We start from the raw sequence: 13118 nt of genomic DNA, 5'->3' as shown, positions 1-13118 counted from the left end.
TTGCAGCACTATACACAATAGCTAAGACATGGAAACAACCAAAATGCCCATCGGTAGATGACTGGATTAAGAAACTGTGGTACATTTATACAATGGAGTATTATGCAGCCATAAAGAAGAAAGAAATCTTACCATTTGCAACAACATGGATGGATCTAGAGAACATTATGTTAAGTGAAATAAGTCAGACAGAGAAAGATAAGTACCATATGATCTCACTTATTTGCGGATTCTAAAGAAAAGAATAAGTGAATGAACTAATCAGAAACAGTTTGGGAGACAATGAGGAAAAACTGAGGGTTGCTAGATGGGCGGGAGGGGTCGGGGGTGGGGGGGAGGGTGAGGGGATTGGAGGGCAGTCGGTGACCACAGGATGGCCACGGGGTTTGAAAATTAATCTGGGGAACGTAATTTGGTGGTTACCAGAGCGTAAGGGGGTTGGGGGGTGGGGGATGAGGGTGAGGGGGATCAAATGTATGGTGATGGAAGGGGAGCTGACTCTGGGTGGTGAACACACAGTGTGATTTATGGATGATGTGATACAGAATTGCACAACTGAAATCTATGTAATTCTACTAACAATTGTCACCCCAATAAATTAAAAATAAATTAAAAAAAAAAAAAAGTGCATGGGGACCCAATTTACACACACTAAACTAGTTCTTGTCAGTTTAAACTTTTAAACCAATCTATATATGAAAATATCATCTCATTTGAGATTCACTGCTTACTGGTGATAGATTTATTTTTACCCTGACATCTTCTGTAGACTGCCAGCTTACGTCCTTCTTTGCCCTTCCAGAATACAGGAATTTTCCCATGTTCTACTCTGAGAATGCTTTTATATTCCTCCTTCTATTATATATGTTGCAAAAACATTTTGTCATTTGTCCTTTTTAAATTTTTTTAAAAGGACTTTTTATTAGATTCATCGGTTATTAGTTATTCTGTCAAATTGTTATTAAGGTTTCTAAATATTTGCTCTCAATTTCTGTTCTTACCTATTACAAATCATAACCAATTTTTGTCTGTGGATCACACTTTGAGCAGTGTTGCTATAGAACGCACCTCTCATAGCTCCCTCACTTCAGGAGATGCTACTGTAGATAAGCTGCAGTAGAATAATATTGACTACCAAATATAATTAAATATCTATATATACATAATATATATTTATTCACGGGACATAAAGTATAGCATAGGGGATATAGTCAATGGAATTGTAACCAATATATATGATGTCAGAAGGGTAGTAGAGTGGGGAGGTATCACCTTATGAGGGGTGTAAATGTCTAATTATTACTTTGCCATTTGTCTTTTTAATTTTGATGATGATTTTGACTTACCAAAGTTAAAATATTTATGTAAACGACTCAATCTTTTCCTTTATGAATTCTTACCCTAAAAAAAGAAAATCTTTCCCCAAACCAGTGTAAGAAACAGTCACCAAGATTTCCTTCCAATAGTTTTTGGTTTTCTCATACTTTTCTTTGCAACATGCACCGGATTTAGCATATGAAGGTATTTTGCTAATAGCTATACATATGGCTCATTTAATCCTCATAATCACCCTATTAGAAAGATTTTTATCCTTCTCACTTCATGAATAATGAAACTGAGGCTAGGGTGGTTAAATTACAAGACTAAGGTAACATGGTTAAGTAAGGTGCGGAGCAGAGATCTAAAGCTAAAGCATTTTGAAGCCATATTCATTGCACTGTGCTCACATGCATATTAAGATATCTTAATATAGCTATGCTTTGCTGTAGGATTCTATTATTGTACCCCCACCTCTGAAACAATGACCAATTACTAAAGTATATTAATATAAGTCTTTGTTAAAATTCAGTAAGTTCACCTGAAGCTGAACAATAATGAATGCCAACTATAATTTTATATATATGTATATATATATATATGCATATATATGTATGTATATACTTACAAAAAGCGGAGTACAGCATTAGGAATAGAGACAGCGGAAATGTAACGGCTGTGTGCAATGTCAGAGGGATAGTGGATGGGGGGAGGGGGGTTGACACAGTGTGAGGGATATAAATGATAAACGTCTAAATATTACTTTGTCTTGTGCACCTGAAACTAATAAAAAAAAAAATTCAGTAAGTTGAAGTTCAACCGTTATTGGAGTTGAGTAGGCCTTGTCCAAGCTTTTGAATCAATCCAAAAGCCTTTTGTTTTATGCTTTTTTTTAGAATAACACTGTAAATGTCTCTAAGTGAAAGTGTAGCATGCTGCTCGGCTTTAGGATGTAGACCTAATTGGTTTTATTTTGCATAATGAGACTAAAATATATTTTATTAGCTAGTCTACAAGACAATAGATCTATGGGGTAACTTTTCGAACAATCTATTGTAAGGATAATCTTACATTATATTTTTATCAATGCTCACTCTCATGGGTTTAGTTTTTCTTTTTATTTACACTGTTTATAAACTAGTGCCTAAACAACCCACACCAGATTCTTGATAATATTCCTCTTTCTTTCAATGACTATTAAAAAACTTCTTGTTTCACCCTTAATTTAAATTGCCTTGTTTTGCTTATGTTATTGTAAGCATTCTAAAATTCTTTTTGAAAATAGGCAAAGAATAGTGTTCCTTACAATTACACTGCTTAAAGCTGTGAATTCAATCCAGCAAATTATCAGAACATAATTTTTTTTTAAAGTTTATTGAGGTGACAATTGTTAGTAAAATTACATACTTTAAAGTGTGCTGCTCAGCACAAAGTAAAATCATGTAGAGATTGGTATTATCTAAGCTGGGCAGGGCAAATTAGACACTATAACCGTATGCTTTATGTTGAATTGGGACTGAAACATACACTGTATTTTAACATTATATTTAAATTTTTAAAATGTATTGATTTTTTGATAAATAGCACATTAAAATTTAAACAATAAATTAAGGTTAATTAAGGGGTTGAGAGCTCAGAAAGTTGTAGCTAGAATACCAGTCTTGCCAAAAGACTATATACCCAACTAAATCTTGGTACTTCCTTTTTCCTCAATCTCAAAGTATATCTCAAAAGAAGACAGTAACACTTGCCCATTTTTATCTGTTGATAGGTGGAACAATTAAAAGTTAATACAATTAAACCATTTAGAAACTGCTGTCTACATGTTAATAAAAACAAAGTACTGCTTTTACCAGTAAATCATTTCATGCCTTATAGACTTTTATTTTGACTTTGATAATCTAGCTAAAAATTTAGAGTTGGGTCTCCAGAACAACAAGTACTTGTTTTTCTAAATCCCTTAAACTTCCAGAGTTAAACTACTAAGGATTCTTGGCTTCATTCACACAAAAAACACACAAAAATTGTTCTTACCTTTACACCTTGAATGAGACCATTCATGAGGAATGTGTGTTGAGGAAATGTTTCATGTAGAACCTACAAAAAAAGCAAACAAACATCAAGACAAATTCAAAAGCAAATTAAAGGGAAAGATTTCTGCCTCTGTTAATGGCAGGCTAGGTATATAAGATGAAACCCAGCAATGAAAAAATCTTAAGTATCAATGAAATATGAAAAATATCCTAAAAGTATGAAAAGACAAGATAGTAAGGCAGAAATCTAAGTAAGGCAAGAACCTAAAAAGATAATCCCAGCATTCAGTTGCGTTTGCTACAAAAGTATTTGCAGCAAAAATAAATTGTTAATTGGCTACCCACTCAACCACCAACAATTTTAAGCAGGTCCACAAGGGTTATACACAACCAGGTATGGACCTGCAGCCCAGTTTTATGCCACCTAGTGTTGTCCAGGAAATGTTAAGCCTTAAATTTGGATTATCGTGATTCTACATTCCAGATGTCTAAAAGAAAAAAATCTAAAAGAACTGCTGAAAAGGCCATCAGTTAGGCTTCAAAACAACCATGCATACATTGTTTTTCAAATATAATGACCAGCACATAATCAAAGGTAATCAGATACAAAAGGAAATGGGCAAAAATAGCAACAAACAAAAACAAAGACTCTCAAAGACTTCACATTTTGGAATTACCTAACACAGACTTTAAAATGAATATGCTTACTATGTTCCAAGATATAGAAAACAAGTTTGAAACTTTCAAACTAGAAACTGTAAAAAAGACCATAGCACACTGAAAAATAAATTTCCAGAACGGGAAAAATATATTAACTTAAAGGAACTCAATGGATATGTTGAAAAAGATTAGATATAACTGAAAAGAGAATTACTGAACCCAAAAGTAGGTCAAAAGAAGTTATCTGGAATGCAGCATGGAAATACAAAAAGACAGAATATAAAAGAAAAAGCTAAGAGACAAAGAGGATCCAATAAAAATTATTTTAGGAGCCGAGAATGTACTAGAACCAATGACATACATCAATGCAGAAATTAAAGTGGCCTAACAAATTCTAAACAGTGTAAAAGTAAATCCACACTCACAATCAAATTCAAACTGCAGAAAATCAAAGAAAAAATTTAAAAAGCAGCCAGAAAAATACAGACAGATTGCCTTCAAAGTAACAACAGTCTAACAGATGGTTTTGTAACAGTAACAATGGAACTCAGACAAGAAGCATGCTGTCTTATAATCTACATAATGAAAAAACAAAACAAATGCCAACGTGAAATTCTATACTCAGTTAAAATGTCCTTTGAGGACAAAGGCAAATATATACATTTTTTTGACCTAGCAAAAACTATACTATAATTTATTAACTTACAGTAATGAGTTTACTAACTTACAGACTCCAACTAATGAAATACAAAACAGACACTTTTGGAAGAAAGAAGGTAATCTTTTTTCCAAAAGAAGATGTAAGGTCCAAAAGTCAGAATAAAATAAAGAACAAAGAAAATGGGAAATATAAATGAACAGTGATGTTACAAAAGAAAAAGTTACAAACTTCCAGTTATAAAATAAATAAGTCAGAGAGATGTAATGGAAAGCATGGTGACTATAGTTAATAATACTGTATTGCATATTTGAAAGCTGCTAAGAGAGTACATGCAAGTTCTCATCACAAGAAAAAATATTTTTGTTAACTAGTATGTATGATGATGAATGTTAACTAGATCTATAATGGTGATAATTTCTCAAAAAATATCAAATCATTATGTTCTATATCCAAAACTAATGTTTTATGTCAATTATACCTAAATTTTAAAAAAATGAACATATTATGAACAGGTTTATGCCAATAAACCTATACATTTAGTGAAGAAACTTGAAAAACATAAAACAGATACTAGATGAAATGGAAAATCTAGTCACATCTTATTTTAAAAAATTAAATGTAATTAAAAATTGTGGCAAAAATGAAAAACTTCAGCTCCAGTGAATGTTCCCAAACATTTAAAGAAAAAAATATCACCAATCTCATTCAAACTTTTGCAGAGAATAGAGACATTTTTCAGATTAAAAATTTTTAAGATTTTTATTTAAAAACATAGCTAACATACATTATGTCAGTTTCAGATGTATACCATAGTTGCTCAACATTTATATTCCTAAAGAAGTGATCACCATGGTAAGTCCAGCAACCATCTGACACCATACCACGCTGTCACAATATTGACTGTATTCCCTATGCTGCATGTTAGTCACATGACTTTTATACCCAGAAATTTGAACCACTACTTGCCCTTCACCTTCCCCCCTTTGTAATATTTCAATTATAGCTGACATTCAATATTATTTTATATTAATACAGCATAGAGATTAGACATTTGTACAACTTAAGAAATGATTTCCCTCTCTAGTCTAGTACTCACTGGTCACTATACATACTTATGACCATATTATTAATTATATTCTGTATACTTTACATCCCCATGACTATTTTTTAACTACCAGTTCATACTTTTTAATCCCTTCACCTTTTTCACCCTGTTCCCCAACCCCCTTCCCATCTATCATCCGGAATTTAGTACCCATCTGACAAAATACATAGTTATTACCATATTATTAATTATATTCCTTACACTTTACATCCCCATGATTACTTTGTAACAACCAATCTGTACTTCTTAATTCCTTCTCCTCTTTTACCTACCCTCAACTCCCCTTCCGTATGGCAACTATCAAAATCTTCTCTGTACCTATGAGTTTGTTTCTGTTTTGTTTGTTTGTTTAATTTGTCCTTTAGATTCCACATGTAAGCAAAATTGCACTGCATCTGTTTCACTCTGTATGACATATTCCACTCAGCACAATACCCTCCAGGTCCACCCATGTCGCAGCAGATGGCAAGAACCCATTCCCTTCCCTGGCTGAGCAGTATTCCATTGTACGAGTATATACGAGGTGTGATAAAAAAAAAAATACAGTGAATGTTTAAATTAAAAAGAAATTTTACTACAGCAAAATGTGCTATATCTTTTATTTTCAATTTTACAGAATTAAACTACTTGTCAGTATAAGCATAAATGAGGTAAATATACATTTTATATTTTAAAGTGTTTAAATTCATTTACCTCAGTTATGCTAACATTATTATTCTGGATGAGGGTAAAGATATTGATTAATATTAGACTTTGATAAGTTTGCTTGTAATGCCATGGTAACCTCAAAAATGACAGGAATAGAACAGAACACTTCTAACAGGAGAAAAATTACCATAACTACTCAATGGGAAAGAAGGCAAAAAGGAAAAACAAAACAAAACAACTTACAGACTCCATGTGTATTTCGTTAGTTGGAGTCTGCCAACTTAGAACTGTGGTACAAAGAATAAAATAATGCTGAATTCTAATATACTAAAAGGACACATTTCAATTAATCCCCCTCAAAATAATCTCCCTCACTTCAAACATACTTACCCTATTATTTCTGTCACTAACTGGTGTATATTAAATACACCAGTTAAAAGGCAAAGAAGTGTCCTCTAAGTGGGATTACTAGGTCCTCCTTTGTCTTTTGTTATAGCCTTTGTTTAAAGTCTATTTTGTCTGGTATAAGTATTGCTACCCCAGATCCCCCCCCCACCCATGAAATTAAATTTTTCCATCCCTTTACTTTTAGTCTGTGTGGCTTTCAATCTTGAGATTCTTGTAGACAGCATATGTAAGGGTTTTGTTTTCTTATCCATTCAACCACCCTGTTATTGAATGAAGCATTTAACCCATTTACATTTAAAGTAATTATTGATAGATATGTAGTTATTGCCATTTTATTATTTATTTATTTATTCATTTATTTATTTTTGTCTTAAGTCCCTCTAAGATTCCTTGCTTGTAATACTGTTTTGTGGTGATGAACTCCTTTAGCTTTTTCTTGTCTGGAAAGCTCTTTATCTGTCCTTTGATTTTAAATGATAGCTTTGCTGGGTAGAGTACCATTGGTTGTAGGTCCTTGCTTTTCATCACTTTGAATATTTTCTGCCAATCCCTTCTGGTCTGCAAAGTTTCTGTTCAGAAATCAGCTTACAGTCTCATGGGAGCTCACCTGTTGCTTACTAAGTGCTTTTCTCTTGCTGCTTTTAGGAGTCTCTCTTTGTCTGTAACAACTGGCATTTTAATTATGATGTGTCTTGGTGTGGGACTCTTTGGGTTCATCTTTTTTGGGACTCTGCACTTCCTGGAATATTGTATGTCTATTTCCTTTGTGAGGTTAGGAAAGTTTTCCATCACATTGTTTCAAATAGGGTTTCAATACCTTGCCTTCTCTCTTCTCCTCTGGTACCCCTATGATGCAAGTGTTGGCATGCTTGATGTTGTCTCAGAGGTCTCTTAAACTATCCTCATTTTTTGGGATTCTTTTTTTTTCTTCTGTTCCAATTGGGTGTTTTCTGCTACTCTGTCATCCAAATCACCGATTCGATCTTTTGCTTCATCTAGTTTGCTGGTGATTCCTTCTAGTGCATTTTTCATTTCAGTTATTATATTCACTTCTGACTGGTTCTTTCTTATAGTTTCTATGTCATTCTTTATGCTTGCTATCTCTTTGCTGAAGGTCTCATTAAGTTCCTTGAGCAGTGTTTTAACCATTGTTTTTTAACTCTGTATCTGGTAGGTTGCTTGCCTCCATTTTTAGTTCTTTTTCTGGAGTTTTCTCCTGTTCTTTCACTTGGGACATATTTCTTTGTTTCCTCAATTTGGCTGCCCCTCTCTGTTTGTTTCTATGTATTAGGTACATCTGCTACGTCTCCCGATCTTGCCAGGTGACCTTAGGTATTAGGTGCCCTGTGGGTCCCAGTGGCACAATCACCCTGGTCACGGCAGCTGGGTGCTCCAGGAGTGTCTACCGTGTGGGTTGTGTGGGCCCATCTGTTATAATTGGACCTTGATTGCTGTTGACATGTCAGTGGGTGGTACTGACCCTCAGTCGCACTGGCTGTGGAGTTTCACCACGTCCACAGCTTATGGACTGCTATGCAGGGGCTTACCCCACTTAGGGGAATTCACCCCAGCAGGCTCTGGTACCTGTTGAGACCACACTTTGGGTGTGCCACTTGTGAGACTAATTGGGTGGTGCTCTGCTGTGATCTGAAGCCAACCTCCAAGTATGCTGGTTCTGGGGCCTCCTGGGAGGGGCTCCAGTGCAGGGCCAGGTCAGCCATGGCCTGTGATCGGCCACGGACTCCCTGGTAGGAGCTACAAAACAATCCACAGTTGGTCACTGCCTGCACTGTACCTGGAGATGCATAGGAGAGGCTACACTGCAAACCGAGGATGGCTGCCACCAGTAATGGGTCTGGGGTAGTTGCACAAAAAGCCAGGACACTCCAAGGCCTCCTGCATCCTGCCAGCTCCTGTAAGGTTTAGTTGCTCAGTGAGTCAGCAGGGGGTAGCAGCACAGTTCACCAGGCCAATCAGATTCAGATTTGGCCTGTAAGGAATGGGCGCGACACAGAAAAGATGGTAGCCGCCTGCCAGCTGCACGGGAGGAAGGCCCCACACGGGGAAAGTGGTGACTGTCCCTCCAGTCCTCACCCTGAAGTTACACAACTCAGCCTCTCTCCATGTCTCCGATGCCCCCACAAGTCACAGTCCCTCCACTGGAGCCCAGGGTGAGTGCCTCTCGGGCCCTTTAAGAGGACATCTGAGTTTCCCACAGCCTTCCATCCCACCCAGACAGTCAGAATCCCCACTGTTTTTCATAGCTATTTGTTGTAGGGGCTCCTCTTCCCGGCACCAGTATGGGCTAGAAAGCCTGGTGTGCAGCTGCAGTTCCTCGCTACTCCATGGGGAACCTCTGTGGCTGAGATATCTCTCTCAATTTGCAACCGCCACACGTGGGTGTGGGCCCAGCCTGTTTTGCATCTCAGCCCCTCCTACCAGGCTCAACATGGCTTCTTCTTTGTATCTTTAGTAATAAAATTTCTGTCCAGCTAGACTTTAGATGGTTCTCCAGGTTGATTGTTCTATAATCTAGTTGTAATTTTAATGTGTTCACAGGATAAGGCAAGCACAGTGTTTATCCACTCTATCATCTTGAGTCTCCCTCAAATTAATTTTTACAAAGCCAACAAAATCTTAATACTAAAATATGATGAAAACATTACAAGAAAATTACACACTAATCTCTCTTATGACCATAGATGCAAAGACACTAACAAAATACTAGTAAATCATACCCAACGATATATATAAGAAAAATGTATATATACTGGGAGTGCCAAAAAATGTATACACATTTTAAGAGACATTATCTATGAATTACTTTTGGAAATTAAATTGGATTATGATAGCAATGTGCAGTATGACGTTCACTGAAAAGATGGCATTAATCAAACAAACGCTAGTGTCACCACATGACAGGCAGGACTGTTCAAGAAAATCACAAGTACAGTTGTCATGCAAGGAACGCAAGACCATTTTGAAATGGTATTTGAAATTCAAGAATGCTGTGGAAGTAAACGACAATGGAGCGTGAGTATGCAACAGAACCTCCAACACGTCTAACAATTGCATGCATTCGTGATAAGTTTCAGACGCATGGTACTGTGCGAAGAAATTGACACAGTATGCACAGTGATACAAGTGGACACTTTGGTCAATGTTGCTCAAGCAGTAGTTCGCCATAATCAGAAGTGTCTGGACGCTGATGGTAACCATTTTGAGCACCTCTTTTAATCGCAGAAATCAAACGTGACTTGTATTCATCTTTTGTCATTGGTATATGAGGTCTGGCAATTAAGTTCACGAACTCATCCTAGAAAACAGTGCTACACACCTCATTGCTGAATATCACTACCGTCACCTTCGAAGTACTCCCCTTGGGAAGCTATGCACCGAGGCCAGGGCCTAGTCCATCCTTCAAAGCAATTTTGGAACTCTTTTTCTGGAAAGGCCATCAGAGCTGTCGTCGTATTACCCTTGATGTCCTGAGTGTCATGAAAATGTCTTCCTTTCAGTATTTCCTTTATCTTCGGGTAAAGAAAGAAGTCAATGGGGGGGCAGATCAAGTGATAGAGAGGGTATTCCAATACAGTTATTTGTTTATTGTCTAAAAACTCCCTCACAGACAGTGCCAGGTGAGATGGTGCATTGTCATGATGCAAGAGCCATGAATTGTTGGCACAAAGTTCAGGTCGTTTTTGTCTTTTTCAAGCAGCCTTTTCAGCACTTTGAAATCGTAAATTTGGTTAACTGTCCAGTTGGTACAAATTCATTATGAATAATCTCTCTGATATCAAAAAAGATATCAAAAAAGGTTAGCAACATCATTTTGACTCTTGATTTGGACTGACGGAACTCTTTTGGTCGTGGACAACTGGCTGACTTCCCTTGTGCACTTTGATGCTTTGTTTCAGGGTCATATTGGTACACCCAAGTTTCATCACCAGTGATAACATGGCCCAAAATATCATCCTGCCTCTCCCAAAGGTCTGAGCAAACTTCGACTCTCCTTTGCTTTTGTTCATTGGTGAGTTCTTTTGGGAACACTTTTGCACACACCTTTCTCATGCCAAGATTTTCAGTTAAGATTTTCCTGTTTCACCCTTGATGTTTACTTGGTCTACTATATTTCTCACAGTCAGGCGAGGATTTTGACACACAGTTTGATGAATTTTTGCCATGTTTTCATCAGTTCTGCTCGTTACAGGCTGCCCTGACCTCTCTTCATCAGTGACACGTTCCTTCCCCTCAGAAAAACAATTAATCCATTTGTACACTGCTGTTTTCTTCATGGCATTATCATCAAACTTGGACTAACATGTCCCTGATTTCACTTTCACTCTTGCTAAGTTTAACAAGAAATTTAATGTTTATTTGTTGCTCTAATTCAAACTCAGACATTCTCGTGACAGTACACAAAAACACACAATAATGAACGCCATTCAGCAAGACAGCATCACACCTCGACACGAAAACAGCTGTGAGACTGAGACAATGACATATCAACGTTATGAAATCTTACCAAGCTGTTTGTACAGTGCTGCTAATATAAGGGCACGGTGGAAAGTTCGCGAACTTAATTGTCAGACCTCGTATATTATTACAGTTTTAATACAGTTTTTTCCTTTCTTAAAAGGCATATACATTTTTTTGGCACCCTCTGTATATGTACATATGTGTGTATATATGTATATACACACATATGCACGTATATATGTATACATATGTATATACATCCATATATGTGTATGTACGCATGTATATATATACAAAACAACCGAGTGGGATTTATTCCAAGAATGAAAGGGTGTCTTAACATTCAAAAATCAATATAATTGACCACATAAGCAGAATAAAGGGAAAAAAATCTAATTATTATGCAGAAACTTCATTTGATAAAATTTAACACTTATTCATAACAACTTTAACACTCATAACAACGCTAAGCAAAACAGTAACACCATGGAACTACATTTCTCTGAAAAAGAATATCTACAAAAACAAATCTACAGCAAACATCATACTTAATGATGAATTTTAGATTGCTTTCTACCACACATCATCTATGAGATAAGGATGTTGACTATGATTGCTTCTATTCAACGCTGTACTGGATGTCATAGTCAATGCAACGAGGAAAGGGGACAGAAAAAAAAAAGGGCTGAAGGAGTTAAAAACTGTTATCATTCACAAAAGATATGACTGTGCATATAAAAATCTACAGATTAATCCTAAAACTATTAGGATTAATAAATGAATTTAGCAAAATCTATTGACACAAGGCCAAAACACAGTTTTATGTACCAGCAACAAACAGAAAATTAAATCTTTAAAACTACATTATTTACAGCAGCAGCAAAAAACATCAAATACCTAGAAATAAATCTAGTGAAAAATCTCTGCACTGAACAATGTAAAACATTATTTAGAGAGATTTTTAAAGAATAGATAAAAGATACAGCATGTAGATTAGAAGACTCATTATTGTAAATATGTCAGTACTCCCCCAATTAATCCATAGTTAATGCAATCAGTCAAAATCCCCAGCAAGTTATTTTACATTATTATATTATATTGAAAAGCTGATTATAAAATGCAAATGCATATAAAAAAGGCCTAGAATAGCCAAGTTAATATTGAGGAAAAAGAAACCAATGTATATGAGTTTTAAAAGGTATCAAGATATTGCTATAGACCTTAACACAGCATGGTATTGACACAGGACATAAACACAAATAACATACTAAAACCTAAAAACAAATCCATATGTATATGGCTGTCTGACTTACGACAAAGTTGACACATACAGTGGAGAAAGGAAGGTTATTTCCAATAAATGATGCTGGTTCAACTATATATTCACATGGAACCAAAATGAGTCTTGATCTCTACCAAACACAATGATTTTTTTTCTAGATGGATGGTAGATCTCTGTGTTAAAAATAAATCAATAAAACTTTGGGGAAGAAAAAAGTTTCTTAAACAAGATTTTAAAAAAACACTGACCATAAGGAAACAAATTAATAATTGAACTACATAAAAATTATAAACTTCTATTCATCAAAAGACACTACTAAGGAGGAAAAGATAATAGTAATAAATATGTGTGTCTTTACACACGCTCATACATATATGTAAAAAAAGAACTTGAACACAGAACACATAAAGAAGTTCTACAAATAGCAAGAAAAGAACAGACAACCCAATTACTTAAAATGGATGAAACACTTGAATTGACACTTTATAAAGATATTTACAAGGCCAATAAACATAGGTAAAGAGG

The 13118-nt window shown here is 35.6% G+C and overlaps 1 protein-coding gene across 3 annotated transcripts in view; it reads right to left on the bottom strand.

Annotated features, from left to right (window-relative positions):
- The window catches only part of MFSD14B (major facilitator superfamily domain containing 14B), an 88714-nt gene that overhangs the window by 51312 nt on the left and 24284 nt on the right, over nucleotides 1–13118 (bottom strand). For all 3 annotated transcript variants that reach the window (XM_033123548.1, XM_033123550.1, XM_033123549.1), the window contains one exon: nucleotides 3352–3414. In XM_033123548.1, coding sequence (XP_032979439.1) covers nucleotides 3352–3414 — 63 coding nt within the window. The remainder of the gene's footprint in view (nucleotides 1–3351; nucleotides 3415–13118) is intronic.

Source organism: Rhinolophus ferrumequinum, chromosome 12, assembly GCF_004115265.2.
Source record: "Rhinolophus ferrumequinum isolate MPI-CBG mRhiFer1 chromosome 12, mRhiFer1_v1.p, whole genome shotgun sequence".
Lineage (NCBI taxonomy): Eukaryota > Metazoa > Chordata > Mammalia > Chiroptera > Rhinolophidae > Rhinolophus > Rhinolophus ferrumequinum.
The sequence above is the reverse complement of the archived record's forward strand: the minus strand, read 5'-3'. Positions and strand labels throughout refer to the sequence as shown.